This window comes from Portunus trituberculatus, chromosome 5 (genome assembly GCF_017591435.1).
Source record: "Portunus trituberculatus isolate SZX2019 chromosome 5, ASM1759143v1, whole genome shotgun sequence".
Classification (NCBI taxonomy): domain Eukaryota; kingdom Metazoa; phylum Arthropoda; class Malacostraca; order Decapoda; family Portunidae; genus Portunus; species Portunus trituberculatus.
Window position 1 is genome coordinate 4,452,833 of NC_059259.1, and position 24,096 is coordinate 4,476,928.

Sequence of the window (24,096 nt, forward strand, 5' to 3'; positions counted from 1 at the left end):
TTCCACGGAGGAATCGACTGCCTCGCTCCACCTTCCACGGAGGAATCGACTGCCTCGCTCCACCTTCCACGGAGGAATCGACTGCCTCGCTCCACCTTCCACGGAGGAATCGACTGCCTCGCTCCACCTTCCACGGAGGAATCGACTGCCTCGCTCCACCTTCCACGGAGGAATCGACTGCCTCGCTCCACCTTCCACGGAGGAATCGACTGCCTCGCTCCACCTTCCACGGAGGAATCGACTGCCTCGCTCCACCTTCCACGGAGGAATTTGGAGCCTGCCCTGACAACTGACAAGACGCGGTGCCATCCAGGGAGAGAGGACACTGCATTACTTCATGTATCCTCACCTAACCAATACATGTTGCCAGTCACTCTTGTAATATTGTTAATTCCGTTTTATGTGAATGTACGCACCTAAATGTAATGTTATTATTCCTTCAATGTTCTGTGATGTTCCTACATGACTGGTGTTACTACTTCGTAATAAATCGGGAGGAAGAAAAGCTTTTGTTATTTCTTTATTCTTTTAGGGATACTTCTGAAACGCACCTAACCTCGCTGAAGCCTAACCTCACCTCAGTCTACTTGACCCTAACAAGCCCCACAATTATATACAACATCAGCTTTTCAAGTGAAAACAGTCTTTCCATTGAAGCAGTAAATCATATTACACAAACTCCAACAATCCTGGACACACATGGCCCAAGCTCTCGAGTATAACGGCAGAAAACCTACCTAAAGCTCAATAGTGGAAAAAACCTTGCAAAGCAGCAAAAAATGCCGAAAACTGCCCAAAAAAAATGCACATGGCCCCCAAGCTCTTGGGTAAAACGACAGAAAAAGCCTACTACCTAAAGCTCAAAAATAGTAGAAAAAAGCTGCAAAACGACTAAAAAGCAACAAAAATGCTGAAAAAATGCTGAAAACTGCCCAAAAAATGCTCCAAAAACTGTAAAAACTGCCCAAAAAATGCTCCAAAAACTGTACTAAGTCATAAATACTCCAAAGAGTCTCCGGAGAAAGACCAGATGTGTATTTGGGTTAACAATACAACAAAGAGTCTCCCTTCCTTCACTTTTATTCAAACATTTTCACAACAAAACTCTACAAAAATTTTCAACTTAGAAAATTTTTTACAGTACAATACTAGAATTTTAACAATTTTCAACTTAGTAATTTTTACATTGGACTAGCAGAATTTGTACAATTTTGGCATTTTCAACAATAATTTTTGAAAATTTCAACTTTGGACAATTTTTCCCAGTATTACATTACTCTGGGAATGTTTTCAACTTACATTATTTCAAAAGTATTACAGAAACAAAAATTAAGAAAGTTACAAGAGGAAACATGAGGCCTCCACACACATGGCAGCAGTGCCTGTGTGAACAGGTCTGCCTCACTCCACCTATCATTGCCATCCATACATTTGTCTAATATAACAAAAAATGACTATAAGAACATAAGAGAAGTGTTTTGAGAGTATTTTCATTGCACAAGTAACTACAAGTTCTGAAAGTATTCTGAGAGCATTTTCACTGCAAAATCTGTGAGGAACTATCATCTCCGTAAAATTATTCTTTAAGCATTTCACAATGGCATTGCTCTCAAACAGCATGTTGTCCCTTGCAACACTACATTGTCACCATAAATATACAAAACACAGACCATCATTCTGGGGCCGTATTCTACAAAGTCAGCCTCAAGTCTCACTCAATGTTTAGCCTCATTACTTGTCAACTTTATATATGAATACAAAAAAATAGCTCCTTGACATAATTTTCAACAATTTAAATTATTTTGACATTATATTACAACTTTGGGAATAGTTAGACTGTGTATCCAGACAAGAGAAACGACGAACAGAAAATTACGCCCGACACACGACACATGCAGGCCATGCAGGGCAAGGTTTATTTGAGTTTGGGGAAAATTGATTGTACTCCTCTGCAATTATCTATAATGGTAAATTACTGCATCAAAGAAGGATATTATTTAGTCATCATTACGGGTATTTATCATTAGTTAATATTGAAAACTGTCAGGGATCATGTTATGGTACATACAGCCAAGCTCCCAACATGTTGACGAGAATTTTAAGATAGCAGTTGGCAGCGCTACAACAGACTGAACCCTGTCTTGGCACTTACGATGAGTCACAAGGTTAGAGCCTGTCACAGAGGGACTTGTGTCTAAAATTTTGTCTTGCTACAATCACTTCATTAGCTGTGATGGTTTATAGAATACGGCCCCTGAAATCTTACACAGAACAGTAACAGCAAAGCTCTACAAAACTGAGAAACTTACTATTTAATCAATCTAAATATTCTCTCAAAAATGTATATAAACCTATTTACACAACATTTTTTACCTAAATGAAAGACAGACATCAAGAAATGACTGGCACACTTGCCCACAAAGCTGAACACACACACACACACACACCCTGCAGTGTTGACTGAAATTCCACCTGTAGGAAGAGCAATGGCCAATGGTCCATGTCTGTACAGTCTGGACTGTTAAGACCGACACAACTAGATCATGCTGATAAACAAACATCTTTAAACAAATCTTCATAATGCAAGATCTCTTACAAGTCACTTTTTTTTTACATTACAAATCTCATAAACCGTTACTCCTTGTAGCTAAATATATGCTGACATGTAATGAAGTGATTTGATGCACAATAGTCAACACAATGGTAGGTCATGAAATCTATGAATATGAATGATGACATATAATCCTTCAGTTAAAACTGTGTGCACTACTTTCCACAAAAAAAGAAAGCATGAACCAATGATGCTGTGAATGTTGAGGCATCCTCCATCCTTGCCACTCTGTCTTGCACTCTGCACACACGTTTATGAAAGCACTGTGCAATGTGCAGTGTGCAATGTGCTGCTGGACCTCCAAAAGCCTGCAACAAAAAGAAGGAGTCAACAAAAGTTCATGTTTATCAATCATTTACCTTCATGTCATCTTAGCAATCTTGAATTGTGAAAACTGCTCACTTGTAATCACATTTGTGGTACAGGAAGGTACGTATGTATATCAAAAACCTAGCCAAGCAAAGCCACACTATTTTTTTTTTTTATGCAAGATGGAAACTAGCCAAGGGCAACAAAAGTTATATATAAAAAAAAAAAAAAAAGCCCACTTGAATTGCCAGTTCCCTAAAAGATTGGTACAGAATTAGATAAATGCCTTGAAACCTCCCTCTTAAAAGACGTCAAGTCATAGGAAGATGGAAATACAGAAGCAGGCAGGGAGTTCCAGAGTTTACCAAAGAAAGGTATGAATGACTGAGAATACTGGTTAACTCTTGCTTTAGAGGGTTGGACTGAATAGGGACAAGAGGAAGAAGAAAGCCTTGTGCAATGATGCTGCAGGAGCAAGGGAGGCATGCAGTTAGCAGGGGAGGCATGCAGTTAGCAAAATCAGTAGAACAGTTAGCATGAAAATAATAAGATGGAAAGAGATGCAACATTTTGGCAGTGAGAAAGAGGCTGAAGACAGTCAGTCAGAGGAGGGGAGTTGATGAGACAAAAATCTTTTGATTCCATCCAATCTAACAATACTGTGTGAGTGAAATCCCCTCAAACATGCAAAGAGTACTTCATACAAAGACAGATAAGGCCCTTGTACAGAGTTAGCAGTTGGAACGTGAGAAAAACTGGCGACAATGTCAAAATAACTACTACTTGACAACTTGTTTACCTTACTTGAGTGCAGCAAAGTGTGTTTATGTGTGTGTCACCCTTCTTGAAACTCTGGAGCACCTTCATGTGTTCAATAAAGTGCTGGACAGGGATACAAAGAGGTGCTTCCCTCGATGCCACGCCACCGGTGCAACATGTCCTGTGGGGAAAACACAAACCCTCATTGCACTCACCAACATCCAGGGAACATGAGCAACTCAGTCACTCATCCCTCCTTACACACACACACACCACCACTCACAAACACACATAAATACAAGTCAGCCACTTGTCTCTCCTTATACAGACACACACCACCACTCACAAACACACACAAATACAAGTCAGCCACTCATCCCTCCTTACACACACACCACCACTCACAAACACACACAAATACAAGTCAGCCACTCATCCCTCCTTACAGAGACACACCACCACTCACAAACACACACAAATACAAGTCAGCCACTCGTCTCTCCCTCCTCTGACAGAGATGCTTCCACAAAGAAATCAATAACACATAGATTGATCACATTCATCTTTGACAGACACAAAATTAAGAGATAAGGTGGTGAGCGTGGGATCAGGCAGACATCCATGCATAGGTTCAAATCCCACCACATGCCGTCTTGAAACTTAGTCATTTGTCGAGTGGTTTAAAGTTACCTACATGTCACCATGATACCCAGGTTCTTTGATGTAATTGCCTTACACCAAAGATGTGCTTGGATGGTGATATGGGCCCTAATATGGGTACCACTATAAATAAAATTGCCTGCGCTGCTAATGGGTGGAAGCTGAACAGCACTTTCCATACTCTTCAAGTAGACCTACAGGTGCTGTAGGCTATATATATATATATATATAAAAAAAAAAAAAAAAAAAAAAAAAATTCATCTCTTCTTCATTACAAAATTTCATTAACTGTTTCACTGCACACACACACACACACACACACACACACACACACACACACACACACACACACACACACACACACCACGTAGTGTAGTGGTTAGCACACTCGACTCACAATCGAGAGGACCGGGTTCGAGTCCCGGTGCAGCGAGGCAAATGGGCCTCTTAATGTGTGTAGCCCCTGTTCACCTAGCAATAAATAGGTACGGGATGTAACTCGAGAGGTTGTGGCCTCGCTTTCCCGGTGTGTGGAGTGTGTTGTGGTCTCAGTCCTACCCGAAGATCGGTCTATGAGCTCTGAGCTCGCTCCGTAATGGGGAAGACTGGCTGGGTGACCAGCAGGCGACTGTGGTGGTGAATTACACACACACACACACACACACACACACACACACACACACACACACACACACACACACACACACAACCTTACCTGCGTGAGATGTGGTACACAGTCTCCCTTGCTGGAAATAAGGGAGAGTGGAGTGGTGCGGATCAAACTTCATGACTGAAACCTGATGTCCCTGTGTGTGTAGAGAGAGAGAGAGAGAGAGAGAGAGAGAGAGAGAGAGAGAGAGAGAGAGAGAGAGAGAGAGAGAGAGAGAATTATGGAATGAATTGTCACAGCTTATATATATATTTTTTTTTCCTTGAATCTTCTACTTTTGCATATCTTTGTAATGTTTTGGTGTCAAATGGTAATAAATAAGGATATAATACAAACAAATCTAGGATAAAAACGGCTGACATTTCTAGGCAGTGGTAACAAGAATAGGTATGGTCATGATAGGTACCTTGTGTGACCTTCTCTTTTATTGTACCATTAGTTTGTTGGTGTCTGTCATGATACAAAAAAAAAATAACAAGGCAAATATTCATAGTACAATTATCTTATGGGAAGTTAGGTTAGGTTAGGTTACAAGACATTAGGCTAGTTTATCTTCTCGGGGAGATGAACGATAGCTTAGTTTATCATTCATGGTTGGTCTGTCCTTTACTTATAATCTAAATTGGAAGCTTCACATCTCATCTCTTGCTAAAACAGATTCTTTGAACTTAGGCATTCTGAGGCGCCTTCACCAGTTTTTCTTACATTCGCAACTGCTAACTCTGTACAAGGATCTCATCTGTCTTATCTGCCCATGTATGGAGTATCCTTCACATGTATGGGGTGGTTCCATTCACACAGTTTTATTAGATAGGATGGAATCAAAAGCTTATCTTGTCTTATCAACTCCTCTCCTCTGACTGACTGTCTTCAGCCTCTTTCTCACTGCTGGAATGTTGCATCTATTGCTATCTTGTGGTAAATATTGACAAGAGGTCCATTGTTTGCTGAATATGGCCATTTGTCTCCTTAGACCTTCTCAGCAAATGCAAAATTTGGTCTGTTTTGGTTCCCTTGACAAACTCAACCAAGTTAACCTAACCCTAAAACTAAACTAACCAAACCTCACTAAAACTGATTATTGTAAATCTGTTTTTGGCGTGATGAGCTCATTTCAAAAAGCATCAATAGGAGTCAGTAATAGTCCACCGGGCGTAGATAAAAAAAAAAAATAAATAAATAAATAAAAAAAACTTGATAGTGTACCTAGTACGTAGGCGTGGGACGAGTGTCCAGTACACAGCAGGTAGTGTGTCGCGTGTGTCGCACCACAACACGCAGCGTGTCAGCGTGTCCTGCGCAGCTGACAAGGGCACATACTAAACATTTACCCCCTTGACTTCATATTGGAGGAAGGTTTCAAGACATTTATCATATTTTTTTGAGGGATGAAGAGGCTAGCCCTCTACGACCTGTATGGGAACTGGCAACCAAGTGGACTTTTTTATTCACCCTTTGCTGCCCTTGGCCAGTTTTCCCTCATATAAAAGATACAGCTCCGTGTACAAACACGAGGATACACACGCAACACAAACAGTGACGAGAGGCAACATGCAAACACATTTGGCGGGAGACCAACCTTATCTTTTCCTAACTTCCTGTCTTGTATCCGTCATGACACCTGTTACTTGAGGAGCCTGAGAAGTAAATAGTCTCTCACTTACCTGTGTGGCGAGTCAGGGGGCTGCGTGACAGCTGAGACGGCGAGGAAAGCGGAAAACATGACGGGGCTGACTCAATGGAGTCCATGGACGGCGGGGCGCCGGGGGCGGAGTCACGGAGCTGTCAGAGGCAGACACTTTCTTGTTTGTGTTGTTGTAGTGCAGGCTGGACTTGCTGAATCCAGTAGGATAAAACTGCCAGTTTTCCCAAGGGTAAAGCCTGAGTTGCAATGGAGTCTTCTCTTTGTAGCAATGTGCACCAGCTCTGAAAGGGACACACCAGTTTATTAAATACATGCCACCCTAGAAGTATACCGGCTGACCGAGGAAAAAATTTAATACGGCCAAACTACAAGAAGAATAAACAGTTTTGGACGGTGTCTGACACAGTCATGATAAAGACAGGCTGGCTCAAAGATGTGCCACTGTAGTGAACATTAACATGACTCAAGGAAAGTGTCATGCAGCTGTTACCATTAATCATACCAAATAAAATAAGAGCAATGCAACACTTATACATTTCATTTATTACAGAATAGAAAATAGTTTACACAGGAAAAAGGCGGGAAAACTTGACAGCAAGAAATTTATTAGTTATTACTATTACTTATACCGCTCAGCTCTCTCTCTCTCTCTCTCTCTAATAATAATAATGAAAGGCATGAATTAAAGAATTTACATGATTAAAAATTGTCATATTCAATATTCAATCCAGCCTCCCTAGTGAGTAATAACGCTCGGAAGGCGGTCTGAAGGCGGCTATCACACTTGCCTATGATAGGCGGAACGAACATCCTCACCAGATAGCTGGAACTTGCCCGGGATTAGCGGACCAAAATTGGGATGACTACATATCTATTCCAGTCCTCCGTATGCTGTCCCAATGAAAAATTAATTATATTGTGTGTAATAAAAACCTAATATCTAAACTACAAAGAACGTGCTTAAATTTTCATATTGGAAAATGAAACATTTCATCAATTTAGAAAGAATATATATATATATATATATATATATATATATATATATATATATATATATATATATATATATCATGTCGATAGTTTGGGGTCATGGCAACCAAGGTAGGTATAGGACCTATCATGGTACCATGGGACCTATACCTACCTTGATGGCAACCACCTCCGACTCCAAAGTTGCCGTCGCGCATGTATCGATCAGTTTTTCTCAAGTTTCTTTTACTTACTTTTCTTCAATAAGAGGAAATGCAAATGCAATTCCAGAACGAAGCACAGGTTGATATATAAGCTATGTGAGGTATTTGCTATGTGAATGAAGAAAAACAAAGAAATTAATACACACACACACACATAATTATACAAGAGTGGTGGAGAGGAAGATGGTATCATGGTGACGTTTTGAGGTCATGGAGATGGGCAGGGCATGGACCAGAAGGGGGAGGATGAAGTGGGTGGAGCTTTAAGCCTTAGTTTTTGAGGGAGTTTAACCAATCAAAGGGAACCTGAAGCATTTACCTGGTGTGGATCTGCCAGGTATTGCTACTGCAAAATATATGTGCCCGGATTGGCAGGGAGTCTACTACACCATCATTCTCCACAAGCACACCGCTATCTCTTCTAATGTCTGCACCATTTCACGTCCAGCGGTGTGCAGCACGACAGCAGTGACAGCACCGTGTGTGACGCACCCTGCCCTGACCCTGGGGTGAGGTGGGCAGTGGGCACATGAGGTCCGTCACCAGTCACTACAAACGTCTTCACCTTCCCAGTAGTGATCTACTCTGACCATAGACAAGTTAATCAGTAAAGAATAGAAGCGAGAGTGCAAAATAGTAAATTCTTCTACTTCTTATTTTCTTATCATCTCAATACATATTAATCACACTCTGTCCTCTTAATTCTAGCCCCTTTCCTCCCTCCTCCTCCAGATGATTATCACCCTAGTCCACGCCAGTCATAGATAAATTTTTTTCTTTCCACATCTGCAGAGGAGGAAAAATAGTAGTCAAGTGAGGTTCACCTCATTCTTGCAAGACTCATTCCTCCTCTCTCTCTCTCTCTCCATGTTATACTACATTCTTTTTTACATATTCCTTTTTTTTCTATATATTTCATTATTTTTCTTCTCTCTTCTCTTTTCATATCCCTCTTCTTTCTACTCATCTCCTCCTCCTCTTTTCATCTCTTCCTTTTTTCTATTCATCTTCATTCTCTTCTTCATAAAATCACATAATGTAAACAAACACACTTACAAGCAAACCCCACCACTCTCTCTCTATCTCTCTGTATATGTAACTTTATCCTAATTGTACTTAAATTTTTACACTCACTGAACAGAGGAACGTCAAAGCAAATCAGCAAATAAAATAAAGTAACACAGTTGCATCCTCCACACTGGAGCTGGGTGGCAAAGACTACACAGCAGGCATACATACTTTATTGAACAGACTGTACGCATGCATGCAGAGTATCATCACCATTGTTGCGGTGCACTTAAGACTAGAAAAAACCTTCTGATAACAGTGCAGTGCGTGACGATAAGTAGCTGAGGCACGCGAGGTCACAGGACATGGTACACGGCTTCACTGACCTGCTCTCTCACTCATTCACCAGCCTGTAATCTAACTTGTACTTCTGTCCAAACCATCGCTTATTTGTAAGATGCCATATTGTTTTTGGTTAAAGTATTAGAGAACTTTCAATTGGTAATGGTTTTGGTAGAATTGCAATGATAGTTAGGCACACTTCTGGGTTGAAAGGCAAGGCATGCACCAGCAGCAGCCAGTGAGGGCCTGAGTGTGAGTGGAAGCAGGGAGCAGCGTCAGTGGTCAGTGGCAGTGTTCCAGTGGCCTGCATCACCCCCTGCCCCAGCCTGCGTTACCGCCACACCCTCTGCCACACGGCACAGTAGTAATGGCCAATGTTCAATTCAACGCGCAAAGGTAAAAACGAACAAGAACAACACTGAGAGAAGCAAAAAATAATATCTTATTCATAATATTGTAGCAATATTTCAAACTTACATATTATTAACTGGAATGTATGCATGTATACATGTATGTATGTAAGTATGTATGTACGTATATTGGATTTATGTATAGTAAGTACTTAATTAACAGTTAAAAGGGGATGACACTTTTCAAGATAATTAAATAAATTAAGTAACTATCATCACTACACAAAAAGTAAATTAAATAAATAAATGATATCACAAAAATGCTGATATGTTGCTTATTTTCTTGACTTTCATATATATATATATATATATATATATATATATATATATATATATATATATATATATATATATATATATATATATATATATATATATATATATATATATATATATATATATATATATATATATATATATATATATATATATATATATATATATATATATATATATATATATATATATATATGATACTTCCCTCAAGAATTCAATGTAAACAATAAAATAAAAACAAGTAAATTAATTAATTAGATTGTCAAAGATATAAAACAATATATAAATAAAAGAATAAAAAAAAAAAACATCACATGATGGCAAACTTTCCAAAATGCACAGTGCAACAAAACATGTGTACAACAATAATAATAATAATAATAATAATAATAATAATAATAATAATAATACAATAAGGGTGTTTGGATGATGTGAGCACAGCGGCGGCGGCGGCAGCGGCATCACACTGCAGGGTGAACACACTGAGGACAAACAAAGGTGGTGCAGCAGAGCCTCACATTTCACACAGTTCAACAATAATGCTGCTCTAAAGGGTTTTACTTGACTTTCTTTACATTTTAGCCAAGACTTTAAACTTTCCTGACTTATTCTCCTGACTTCTGAAGATTTTCCCAAACTTATACCAGACTTGTTAAAATTTCCCACAATCCTATAGACTCTTTCTAAATTCACTTCATATCATATATTCTTAGATCTACTGCACATTTCTTCATATTTACTGAAAATTTACATACATTTTCACAAGATTTGGTAGATTTCTGATTTTTTTCCTAAGATTTCAATTCAGAAGAAAATCTCAAATTTCCTAAAGATTTCTGGACAATTTCCCAGATTTTTCAAGCGCTGCATAAAATTGAGGCTCTGCTGAAATTCTCCGGCAAAACACAAAAAAAGTGAACACTGCAAATATTTGTAAACACACGTATGTACGAACATGTAAAAAACTCCTCTCTCTCTCTCTCTCTCCAATGAATACAATCTCTCTCTCTCTTTTTCTTTCCTCACAATGACAAGATTTTTTCTCTCGTAATCATTTTCATTATCTCAAGATCTATTCTTCACACGAACAAAAATTCTTTCTCTCTCTCAATGACTATTCTCCTCTAGCATTTTTTTCTCTCATTAAAACTTTTCTTCTCCATCTCCTCTTCCTCTCTAGTTCTCATTATCTAACAAACCATCTCTCTCTCTCTCTTTTAAAAAAACACACCAAAAAACACCCAAAGAGAACCAACAATGACACAAAAACTCGTGCAAAGGGCCAAGGGACAGAATACACAAAACATACCCATTGTGTGTATGTCCTAAGTCAGAGCAATATCAATACTAATAATAATAATACAACTTCTGCAGTCTTATCTACCTATAATGAATGTGTGTGTGTGTGTGTGTGTGTGTGTGTGTGTGTGTGTGTGTGTGAGATAGCATAAATTATCTGGCTATTGTTGTAAAGTAAGATTGACAGATGATCTCTCTCTCTCTCTTCCTTATTCCTCTATGCATCTCTGTCTTTGTTCTTTACTCCACTTCAAAATATCAAAAGTTATTTTTTATAGTATAAGTCTCTCTCTCTCTCTCTCTCTGAATCATATATGTTAAAATTTCAATAAACTTTATATCAAATTTAACATGTTTTAATCTCCTATAAACTTTCATTATTGTGCACACACACACACACACACACACACACACACACACACACACACACACACACACACAGTATACTTTAATCATCAGATCCCACAATTTTGTTCTGGATTTATCATGTCCTTATCTCCTCCAGTCTTGTCTAAGATCGGTGAGGTTAGGCAAAGTTGACCTCACCTGACACACCTAATATCTGGCCCAGAGGTGACCTTAAGTGTCCTAAACTGACCTAACCTAACCTAATTACCCTCCTCTAACCCAGTCCATCCCGACCTATCCAAATCTGACCCAACATCCCATAAATTGACATAACCTGACATCTGACACTTCCCACATATCAGCACTAACAAACTACACAAAACAAGCTCAATCTAATCATGCCAACCTCATCTCACCCAACCAAAGCTAGACTAACCATACCAGAATATAACTTCATGTAGCCAAACCTAACTTAACCAAACCAAACCATGTCACACCAAAGCTAACCCAACCTAACCTAACCAAACCAAGCTAGAATATAACTTCATGTAGCCAAACCTAACTTAACCAAACCAAAACCATGTCACACCAAACCTAACTTCATTTAACCTCACGGTACCAAACTAAATGAACAAATGAATATAAAAATGAATAAAATAAGATGAAATAAAATAAAATAATGAAACCCAAACCAAACCTAGCCTAGCCTAACTTGATCTAACCTAACCGTACCAAAAATAAATAAATAAGTAAATAAACAAAACAAAATTACCAAACTTAATCAAATCTAATCCAGCCAAGTCAGACTATATCACGACCTAACCTAACCGAGCCGACCCCAGCCAGGCAAGGTGATGGGGTGGGCTGCACTATGGGGGAGGCGGGTGGCAGGTGGCGGCGGGGTGGCGGCGAAGACTGGAAGGCACAGAGACTTATCACATTTATCACCAATGAGGAATGTTGTGGTTACTTGTATGGCACAGGATATCACACGGCACACGGAACGCTGCCACCACCGCCGCTGCTGCCACTGCCGCTACACCCTCCACACGGCAGCCACACTCCGCCTTCTTGACAGACACTCACACACATACACTCACTGATGCACACACAGATATACCGCCAAACATCTCTGATACACACACATACACAAGCATCACTGAGGTACACACACACATACACACACCCACAGGTAACATCAATAACACTAATCAGCCAATAAACAGGTAACTTCCTCCTAAGTACTTTTAACCCATTCAAACACACTGATTCACTAATTCTCTATGGCTTGTATCGATTGTAGTTCAAATTAACCTTCTGTTGAGTCAGTGTTGTGTTTCAAAACCTGCACTAGTGGAGGAGGTCTTGAATTAGTGGAGGTGTGTTGGCAGTCTCACTCTCTTGTCCCTCATGCAGTCTTGGTAAATCACAGAAAACTTGACAATTAATCACAGAAAATGTTGTAAAATATACGTGATAATGTAAACTGATACATAAATCTCAGTATAAAATAGTTCATAATAAAATATGTTAAAAAGAACTACAGAAAACATAATTATTAATAAAAAACTGCAAAAAAAGAACAAGAACTAATACAAAAAATGTGTGTATCTTATTCGTTACTTAAAAAAAAAGTCGTCCATGCAAATTCTCAAATTAGAAAAAAATTCATAACGAAAAAAATAGTGTGGAAGAATTTACGAAAACATCTCTTGCTTGTCAATTCAAATAACAAAGAAAAAAAAAAAAAGTGTAGATCAAACCAATAAATAATCAGGAAATCATCAACTGACTTCCAGAAACACAGTGGAAGGCAAAGAAAAACCACCACAAATACTGAAGAGTCTCGACAAAACATTAAACTATTGTCAAGAAACACTGGAAGAAAAAATATAGACCAAAAAATATAGAACACCAATTAAGAAAAGCTATCTCTCTCTTCCTGACTTCCAGAAACACAGTGGAAGACAAAGAAAAAACACCACAAATAGTGAAGAATCTCGGCAAAACATTAAACTACTGTCAAGAAAAACTGGAACAAAAAATATAGAACACCAATTTAGAAAAGCTATCTCTCTCTTCCTGACTTCCAGAAACACAGTGGAAGACAAAGAAGAAACACCACAAATAGTGAAGAATCTCGGCAAAACAAACTATTACCAAGAAAAAATTGAAGAACAAAACTGACAAACATAGAACAGCAATAAAAAAGTCAATCTTCCAAAAAATATTCAGAAAAGATAAAAAAAAAAAAAATGAAAACAACAAAAAATCTTCCACGTAATAAAAAACAAGAAAACGAGATAAAAAAAAAAAAAAATCATGCAGAAAAATCCATGATAAAAAAAATATATAAAAACAAAAACAAAAAAATAATTAATAAGGTCTAAATTTGTAGTCCCCCATTGGAAACACCATCAAATCACAGAAAAATGGGACTTAATTATTACATGGGGACTTAGTACAAAAAACTAAAGCAAAATAAATAATAAAACAGTACAGGAGACAAGATAGTGTTAGGTTACGATAGGATAGGATAGGATAGGTTAGGTTAGGTTAGGATAGGATAGGTTAGGTTAATTTATTTTAGTTTAGGTTAAGTTGGGCTAAGTTAGGCTTCGTCAGGTTAGGTTAGGTCAAGAAAGATTACATTACACTAGATCACATCAAATTCAGTTAAGTTAGGTTAAATAGGGTCATAAGTTGCTCTGTTAGGTTAGGTTAGGTTAAGTTAGATTACGTCATGTTAGATTAGGTTACAATACTTTAGGTTAGATTAGGTTAGGCCGTGTTGGGTTACGTTAGGGAGCCCTGTCCATCTGTCCAACGCACACACATACGTAAATCTAAACATCAACACGTACGTCAATATACAACAATATACTTGGCACATGAAACACAGCTCTCTGGTAGTCTCTCTCTCTCTCTTGCCTTACCCTTACATCTTAATATTTAGTTTATTTACTTATATTTACTCTATTCTTTGCTCTATCTGTATAATTTGACAAGTTTTAATTAGTTTGTATATTCTCCTTTATCTGTCAGTCTCTGTAAAATAACTAAATCTCTTTAAACAGTAACTAACAACACTCCTACTCACTCTCTCTCTCTATTTCTCTCTCTAACACTCAAAAACACCAAATTCCTCTCTCTCTTAACCCAAAAACACTTCTACTCCCTCCCTTTCCCTCTCCCTTTCTCTCATTACACAAACCAATCAATCTTTCTCCTCCCTCACTCTCTCTCTCTCACACTCTTACAGGTAAATTTCAGGCAGGCAGGTGCAGTGTGCTTCATTAACAAGTCGTCAGCAGGTGAAGGAAGAAAGGAAGGCGCTGAAAATGTTGAAGGTGTGTCATCCAAAATTCACCACCTCTTACTCTCCTATGCTTGGCACTTCTGGGTCTGGCTGGCACTAATCCTGGCTGGGAAGTGCATTGGCTGGGAAGACCTTCATGTTGATAAAGTCCTTCAAAATCTGGAAAGGAAGGGAAGGTGTGAGAGAGAGAGAGGCAGTAAGGGAAGGAGGGAAAAGGAGGTGGAGAGAGAGAAGGAGGGAGAAAGAGAAAGAGAGAGAGAGAGAGAGAGAGAGAGAGAGAGAGAGAGAGAGAGAGAGAGAGAGAGAGAGAGAATATTTGCCTTTCCTTTATTTTTTTGAGTGTGTGGAAGGATGAGTAGTGAAGAAGAAAAGGAGAACGAGAACAACAACAAAATACAAAAGACGTGAAAAAGGAAAGAACAACAAACGAAAGAAAACAAAAGAAGAAAGAGGAAGACACAAGAATATAAATAAAATAAATAAAAAAATAAATACTGCCACCATTCTCACCTCCATCAGAAAACAACAACAAAACAAAAGAAAGAAAAAGAAAAAAGAATGAAGACACGAGAAAGAAAATAAATAAATAAAATAAAATAAATATATAAATAAATAAATACGACTGCTACTATTCTCACCTCCATCAGTAACTCTTTGGTGGGTTTAGGGAAGGAGTAAGTGAACCCTCGGACCGCAGCTTAGAGCCATCCAGGTGTAGGTGGCAGCACTGCACGGAGTCCTGGTCTATGTACGGGGTGAGGGGTGTGTTCTCCAGACCCCCGGCAGAACACACAGCAGCCCACGGCACCAGGTGTTTGTCGTTCACATCTGTCACCAGCCCCAGTGTGTCGGTCTGGTGGGTGACATAAAGTGAGGTTAGGTTAGGTTAGGTTGGGTTAGTTTAAGTTAGCTTAAGGGTTGGAAAAGAAAAACAGAGGGTTAAGTTAGGTTAGGTTGGGTTATGTCAAGTGAGGTGAGGTTTGGTTTGGTTCCATTAGGGGTAGGTTGTGGAGTTAAGAAAGGTTAATTGGGGAAAATCCAGTGAGATGAGGTGAGGTTGGTTACTGTGTGTGTATATTCTGTTTTTTTATTTCATTATCATTTTTTTTTTATTTACTTATTTATTTATTGTGTGTGTGTGTGTGTGTGTGTGTGTGTGTGTGTGTGTGTGTGTGTGTGTGTGTGTGTGTGTGTGTGTGTGTGTGTGTGTGTGTGTGTGTGTGTATCTTTCGTTTGTGTTAGGCATGTTTTGTGCTGTTTTTCAAATGGTTTCATGTATGTAGTGTGTTTACTTCAACAGACAGTAATAAGACAAGTACACACACACATAGACAAAACAAATGAGTTACAAAAATAAGAAAAAAATGTATACAAATTCTTTAAACACTAGCTTCTAAATTGGCACGTATTTCTTATTAACAGATTTTTGTTGCCCTTGACCGACTGAGATAGAAAAAAAACTAACTCTCTCATTCTAATAACTATAACATCCCAGAACATTCTCTCTCTCTCTCTCTCACCTTGGCCAGCTTGGAGAACACATTGCCCCAGTAGTCGTAGTTGATGTTGAAAATGTCGGACACGATCTCTGTGATGTTGCCCTGTGTGGTGTTGTTCTCATCCACCACGTTGTATATCTGGTGGACCTTCTCCCTCTGACACAGCCACACCACCGCCCTGCAATGAGTGGTGGTGGTGGTGGTGAAGAGGGAGATGGAGAGATGGACTAATAGGAAATTGGGTAGAAACTGATGGAAATAAAGATGTGTGTGTGTGTGTGTGTGTGTGTGTGTGTGTGTGTGTGTGTGTGTGTGTGTGTGTGTGTAAGCAATGAAAGGGGAAATAAAGAGATAGACAAAAGAGACAAGGACTAAATTGATGGAGGTGGTGATTGAGATAAAGAGTACAATATTGTATGTATATAAAGGAAAATGAGAGACAAACACACACACACACAGACAGACAGACAGATGAATAGACAAATTATTATAATCAATATTTTTAGTTATTAATAATCCATTTCATAATACTAAATAAATTGAAACATCTTATTTATATACCTTGTAAAACCACACACACACACACACGTACCTGGCAACATCAGTGACATGGACAGTGTTGACATAAAGGTTCTTATCCCAGAGCAGCTTCATGGGCTCATTGAGGTGACGGTACACTGCTCCAAATACAAGGCGTGTGGCTGCAGAGAGAGAGAGAGTTAGTGTGTGAATGTGAGGGACAGAGAGAGAGAGAGTGAGGGTGAGTGAATGTGAAGGTGAGGGAGAGAGAGGAGAGGAAGAGAGAGATAGAGAGAGTGTGTATATGAATGGGAAGGATGGAGAGAGAGAGAGAGAGAGAGAGCGAAGGTGAATGTGTGAGTGTGAGGGACGGAGAGAGGAGGCGAGGTGAGTGTGTGAATGTGAGGGAGGGAGAGGAAGAGAGAGAGTGGTGAGTTGTGTGAATGTGAGAGAGAGAGAGAGAGAGAGAGAGAGAGAGAGAGAGAGAGAGAGAGAGAGAGAGAGAGAGAGAGAGAGAGAGAGAGAGAGAGAGAGAGATGCAGTGGTGTTGTTACCTTCACAGTGATGTTTTGTATACTTAGTGGTTAACATTGCTCTCAAACAATTGTCCCTCCTTCACTTCCCCTGCCTGCCTCTCCCAGCCTCTTTGTCTCAGTCTCTCTAGTAAGGGTGGTTAACATTGCTCTCTCAAATGGCTCTACCTCCTCCACTTCCTCTCTCTCATCCCTTCCCTCCTTTGAGACTTGGCAGTTCTCTCCCCTTGTCTACCCTCTTCTTCCCTGTATCTCTCTAGAAAGGTTAACTCCTTCAGTACCATAACGTGTTTCCATATTCATTCTGGTGACTATTTGGTGATTCTATACAGCTTCAGGAACTTACGTTGGAGCTGAAATAGTGAGGACTGTGATCATTAATCTTCTGACCTCCATAGACCCTTGCTAATGTCAATAAAATTGTCTAACCATACCTAAAACTCATGGTAAAAATGCGTCCCAGTGCTGAGAGGGTTAATGTTAATACTGTCTGGTTTTGTGGGATCTTGGGAGGATAAGCTGGGGTAAAAAATGTGAGAAGAGAGGACAGAAATGCAGGGCAAGGAAAAGACACACAATAAGAACTAAAGACCATAAGAGATAGCAAAAAAAAAAAAAAAAGGGAAATGCAGTAGCTATTGTTGAAAAATACTAACATATCGTCCACCACCACCACAGATGCTCAACCTGTCTCATGTCACTTAGGCTGGGAACACACGAATGACTTTGTATTCACCACACAAATACTCTGGAACATGATTAACCCCTTCAGTACTGGGACGCATTTCTATCTTGAATTTTGGGTATGATTAGACAATTTTATTGACATTAGGAAGGGTCTATGGAGGTCAGAAGATTAATGGCCAGAATCTTCTCTATTTTAAACTCCCACATAAGTTTCTGAAGCTGTATAAAATCACCAAATAGTAAGAATGAATATGGAAAAGTGTCATTGTACTGGAGGTGTTAAATGACTGTCTTGACTGAGCCACACAAGAGTTGCCTGTGTGTATGAGGACACGCCACTTCGCTTTGAAAATTTTATTACTGTATTTATTGCAGCGTATTTCCCATATTGCTGGCTGACCTTCACTTTCAATAATGAATCGATCTATATTGAGTACAGACAACACTTGATTTACAAGATAGATGCGTTCCAAGAGGCATCACATATTTCAAAATTCACATAAAACAAACTTGTAATTCTCATAAGAAACAATAAATAATAGGGGGATGCGGGATGTGGTCCAAATCGTGTAGAAGCAAACCAATCGGGCAAATTTAATTAATTATATTTTTTCGGTAGCGTATTAACAAAAACGCGTAAATTAAACACGCGTAAATCAAGAGCTACCTGTATAGCCATGGTATTGGTACATATGGTACGTAAAGAGGAAAATGTGTTGCCTCAGCATTTGGTATGTGACTGCTCATAGCCATTGTCGTCCATGTGTGCAACTCCTCAATACAGTCAACCTAACCTAACCAAACCTCAAACTATTCTAACTTAACCTAACCCAATCCAACTTTATCCACACCACACCACACACTTACTCAATCCAGTGCGATCCGAGACACCGTACACAGTGGCGGGCCTTATGATGATCCAATTAAGGTCTGGAATGTTCTTAATCTCCTCCTCCACCTGATACTTGCACTTCCCCGCCACTTTCCAGGGTGTGCATGAGTCGGTCTCCTTGTGGGCCACCTGTGCGGAAGATAACAGTGGTTCGGGGTCATTTTTTTGTGGTTGGGGTAATTTTTGTGGTTGGAGTAATTTTTTTGTGGTTGGGGTAATTGTTTTGTGGTTGTGGGTAATTCTTTTGTGGTTAGGGTCATTTTTTTGTGGTTGGGATCATTTTTTTGTGGTTGAGGTCATTTTTTTGTGGTTGAGGTAATTTTTTGTGGGTGTGGGTGGTTGAAGTAAAAACGAATGAATGAATAAATACCTAAATAAATTAATTAATAAATAAATAAATGAATGAATGAATAAATAAATAAATACCCAAAAAAAGAAAAAAAGAAAACTGAGAAACAAAAATAAAAAGTATATATATATATAAATAAATGCACAAATCAATGAATAAATAAATAAATAAACAAATAGTACCAGCAAAAAGAACAAAAAAGAAAAACTAAAAAGAAAAAAAATTGAGAAACAAATAGAAAAATAAATAAATAAACGAATAAATCAACAAAAAAATAAATAAATATGTAAATAATACCAGCAAAAAATGACAAAAAACACAAGAAAAAAAAAAAAAAAAAAATAAGAAACAAATATAAAAAGGTAAATAAAAAAATAAATAAAATAAATGAGCTTCTTTTAATCTTTTTATTTATTTTTTCCCTTGGCTGGCTCTCTTTCCTACATAAAAAAAATAAACAAACAAATAAAAAGAATAAATAAATTGACAAATAAGCAAAAAAAATACAAATAAATTAATAAACAAGCAAGGCAAGTAGGCAACCTGACCACTACCTTGTCATCGGAGAACATGGTGCCAGCCGACACCTCCAAGTACACCTTCACTCTCCTCTTGGCCGCCTCCTTGGCACAGTTGGTCGACAGGTGCACGATGCCTTCATGGTACACTGCGTCAACCTGCGGCAGTGGTGGTGGTGGTGGTGGTGGTGGTGGTGGTGGTGGTGGTGGAGGAGGAGGAGGAGGAGGAGGAGGAGGAGGAGGAGGAGGAGGAGGAGGAGGAGGAGGAGGAGGAGGAGGAGGTGGTGGTGGTGGAGGAAAGAAAGAGGAAGAGGAGATGGTGGTGGTGGAAAGGAAAAGGAGGAGGAGGAGGAGGAGGAGGAGGAGGAGGAGGAGGAGGAGGAGGAGGAGGAGGAAGAGGAGGAGGAGGAGGAGGAGGAGGAAGAGGAAGAGGAAGAGGAAGAGGAAGAGGAGGAGGAGGAGGAGGAGGAGGATGTCGTTCATGATTACCACTATTGTCATTCATCCTTCCTACAGTTTCCCCTTCATTTGCATCTTTATCTAACTATCAATATCAATTCTTCACTCATTCCTATCATCATTCACCTTGTTAGGTTACAGGTCAGCTTATTCCTCACCTGTCCAGTTTTTGTCTCCCCTGCGGCATTGATCACCCAGTCCCACTCCTCCTCCCCAAAGGCACTGGCACACGAGGCTGAGGAGAGAGAGGCACTGTTAACCCCTTCAGTACTATAACACATTTTCTTATTCATTCTGCTTTCTATATGATATTTTTATACAGCTTCAGAAACTTATGTGGGGGTTAGAATAGTGAAGACTCTGGCCATTAATCTCCTGACCTCCATAGTCCCTTCCTAATGTAAATACAGGTAACACTTCATTTACGCGTGTTTAATTTATGCGTTTTTGTTAATACGCGACCGAAAAAATATTGTAATTAATCAAATTTGCGCGATCAGTTTGCTTCTACACGATTTGGACCACATCCCGCATTCCCCCTAATATCTATTGTTTCTTATAAGAATCACAAGTTTGTTTTATGCAAATTTTGAAATATGCGATGCCTCTTGGAACACTTCTATTGTGTAAATCGAGAGTTACCTGTAATATTGTTTAATCATTCTCAAAACTCAAGGTCTAAATGCATCCCAGTACTGAAGGGGTTAATGATACCTCACACATTATTATTATCACTATTACACTATTGATAGCACCACACTGCGATCTCCACCATGGTGCGAGAGATAAATCATTAGGCTAGCACACTATTTCTGAAGCTAGTACACTATTTCTAAGGCTGACACACTATTTCTAAGGCTAGTACACTATTTCTTAACCTCCCTGCCTTCATTATCGATTTAAATTTTTATTCCTTGCACTCTCCCACTACTATTTCTCTACCATCTATCTCCCAGCGTCTCACTGCTATTATTTTTCTACTATTTCTTTATCAATTTTTCACACTTCAATTTCTTCCTTGCATTTTACTATTACTACTTCTCTTCTGTCTATCTCCCATCACTACTATTTCTCTATCTCCAAATGTCCTGCCATAACTATTTCTTTATCAACTTTTTACATCATTTTAATTCATTTCTTGTATCTTACTAATACTATTTCTTTAACGTCTATCTCCCAGCATATCACCACTACTATTTCTTCTCCATCTCCCAATGTCTTACCATAACTATTTCTTTCATTAACTATTTACACCATTTTAATTTATTTCTCATACCTTACCAACACTTTTCTGCACAAACCCTCTCACCATTACTATTTCTTTAATCTCTCAGCATCTCACCACTACTATTTCTTCATCTCCCATCATCTCACCAGCATTGATGAGGTTGGCGCTGCGGAAGGTGATACTCTCGTCGGCAAACACCTTGGACTGTCTCTCATTGAGCCACGCGATCTGGGGCGGCACCTTGTCCACCACACAGATGCTAGAACACACCTGCTTCTCCACCAGCTCACACACCACGTACCGTCCGATGAACCCGCATCCTGGGGAAACATGGGGAGGTGAGGGACGGTTAGGTTAGGGAAGGCTATGGTTTAAATTTGGGTTAGGTAAGATAAGGTTAGGTTCAGTTAGGTTAAGTTAGGAGGCTAGATTAGGTTAAAAAGTGGTTACATTAAGATAGCTTAGGTTAGGTTAGGGATAAGTCTGCTTAAGAAAGGGTAAAGATAAGAAAGTAAGTAAAGAAAGGATTTGGTCAAGCAAGGATTACATTAAAAGGGTTTGGTTATGAAAGGGTTAGTTTAAAAAGGGTTTGGCTAAGAAAGGGTTAGTTTTAAAAAGGGTTTGGTTAAGAAAGGGTTACATTAAAAAGGTAAAGTTAAGGAAGGGTGGTGCGAGGTTAGGTTGGGTTAGGTTAAGGGTTTTTTAACGTAATAGGGTGTAATCTGAGCAAGGGCAGCAAAAACTTAAACTAAAAGGCCCAATTAGATGCCAGTCCCCAAGCAGTAAGAGAGTTAATGCCTTCAAACCTTCTTCAATGAGTTTAGGTCACAGGAAGATGGAAATACAGAAGCAGGCAGAGAGTTCCAGAGTGTGCTAGAGAAAAGGGCAAATGATTGAGAGTACTGGTTAAGCATTAGAGAGGTGGAGGCAGGGAGTTCCACAGTGTGCCAGAGAAAGGGATGAATGATTGAGAGTACTGGTTAACTCTTGCATTAGTGAATCCTAAAGCCAAACAGAGAGAAATTCACCCTTTTCACAGCAACACCACATAATTACCAGCAACAGAAACAATGTGTGAAATAAAATAAAAAGTATCCACAAAAAGTTAGTGCTGGAAAAGGAAACATTTTGCAATTTCCCTCCAGTTCAGAGATTGGGTGTGTCAAAGTGATTGGTGACCAGGGAAAGGTGGACCAAAGTGGCTGGCAGAAGGTTAGCGAGTAGGGTATTGGTGAGCGAGGCAAATTTTTCAGTTTATGGTGTTGACGTTTGATATTAGGTTAGGTTAGTCTAGGTTTGGTTTAATTATGTTAGATCAAGTCAGAGGTTCGTAACTTTTACTGCCACGCCTCGTTCCCTCCATGCCTGTCTTGCATCTATGAATACAATGCCCTCCCTGAATTGAAAGAAAATGTCAATACTTAAAGACATGTGATACTTTTGCATATTTCATAAACTCATAACTCAGCCATGCATAAGTGACAAACATAATTATAGACTCATGCTTTATTCCAGGGGTTTGCGTCCCCCTTGGAAATGACTGATGCCCCATAGCCAGGCACCTCCTTGAGTTAAGGGCCACTGGGCTAGTGTGATCTGACTTAGCTACAAAAAATAAAAAGCATTGTTAGCTTTACTAAACTACAAGCTGAACTCAAGAAAAAAAACATAAATAAAAAAAAACGAAAAAATAACCACCCAAATAAAAAAAATAAAAAAAATAGAAAACATGAAAACCAAACCCAACCCACAACACAACACAACACCCACCACACCAGATACACCACGAGACTCACCTCCCAACACGAGCACTTTGGGTTTGACAGCAGCCATCACAGCACCTCACCACACCCACACCCAAACCTTCACAAACACACCAGAAAACAAAGAGAAAGAGACACAGAGAAAACAGAGACAGCCAGTAACAGCGTCCAGCCTCGATCTGTTCTATCCGCTTCCTGTCCAAGAGATAAGAGGAGACGTCACTCTTTTTCACGCTTTTCTCCGCCTCCCCCAGCCTTCCCCCAGCGTGGTGAGGTGGAGGTAGTGGTGAAGTGCGTGAGTGGTGAGTATGGTGAGTGTGGAGGTGGTAAAACTCCCGCTTGTGCTCAAAAAAGGGAAATGTTTTGGAAAGGTGAGGAGAACAGGTGAGGTGAGTTGCCAGATTGGAGATTTTGCGGCAGGTGTAAATACCGCGAATTTTAAATCTACGTTAAGTTATTCTGTTTTATATTTGTTTTTGTTTTTTTATAACAATTTTGGGTGTTTGAAAATATGTGTGGTTTAAATTTCCCTGTAAAAGTTGTGATAAATGCATAAGTTTATTAATTCTAGCTTATAATGTCCACTTTATCTGATTTTTTTTTTTTTTATTGTTCTATGTGTCTTCTTTCCTAGTAAATATTTAGGAGTGAAATATAAAAGATGTAAAATGAGTAAAATATAATATGTGTCGTTTCAATTCATCCATAAAATCTGTGATGGGTAGGTAGGTTTATTAAGAGACGGGGTAACGAGCCTAAATGTTCAGTTATTCCATTATTTTTTTCTCTCGTTTTCTTTT

General features: G+C 39.1%; 2 protein-coding genes across 7 annotated transcripts in view; one reads left to right on the forward strand and one right to left on the reverse strand.

Annotated features, from left to right (window-relative positions):
• Positions 1–1,062: 1,062 nt before the first annotated feature.
• LOC123513709 lies at positions 1,063–23,674 on the reverse strand. 6 transcript variants are annotated; one of them, XR_006677435.1, is made up of 13 exons: positions 23,330–23,674; positions 21,680–21,853; positions 20,464–20,540; positions 19,880–20,005; positions 18,955–19,108; positions 16,941–17,049; positions 16,370–16,526; positions 15,488–15,702; positions 14,791–15,008; positions 6,674–6,935; positions 5,055–5,145; positions 3,725–3,860; positions 1,063–2,919 (listed from the first exon to the last, which is right to left on the reverse strand). XR_006677435.1 is itself a non-coding variant. In XM_045271095.1 (9 exons), the coding sequence occupies exons 1-8, from the start codon at positions 23,364–23,366 to the stop codon at positions 15,493–15,495; spliced, it is 1,044 nt and encodes a 347-aa protein (XP_045127030.1). In that variant the 5' UTR covers positions 23,367–23,674; the 3' UTR covers positions 10,867–15,008; positions 15,488–15,492. The 6 variants fall into 6 exon arrangements, 2 of the variants coding, with proteins under 2 accessions (XP_045127030.1, XP_045127048.1); XR_006677434.1 differs by having other exon boundaries at positions 3,720–3,860; XR_006677438.1 differs by having other exon boundaries at positions 3,720–3,860; positions 19,883–20,005; positions 23,330–23,646.
• Positions 23,590–24,096, forward strand: part of LOC123513661 — a 28,714-nt gene continuing 28,207 nt past the window's right edge. Inside the window, exon 1 of the mRNA XM_045270972.1 lies at positions 23,590–23,685. Within this exon, the coding sequence (XP_045126907.1) occupies positions 23,605–23,685 (81 nt within the window). The 5' untranslated portion in view covers positions 23,590–23,604. The remainder of the gene's footprint in view (positions 23,686–24,096) is intronic.

Bases quoted from the DNA above. Each gene is read 5' to 3' on its own strand.
- LOC123513709 (XM_045271095.1), bottom strand. From the start codon at position 23,366: ATGGCTGCTGTCAAACCCAAAGTGCTCGTGTTGGGAG. The intron at 21,854-23,329 runs GTGAGTCTCGTG...ATGTTTCCCCAG, and splicing joins CAAAGTGCTCGTGTTGGGAG to GATGCGGGTTCATCGGACGG. The intron at 20,541-21,679 runs GTGAGATGATGG...CTCTCTCCTCAG, and splicing joins CGCCAACCTCATCAATGCTG to CCTCGTGTGCCAGTGCCTTT.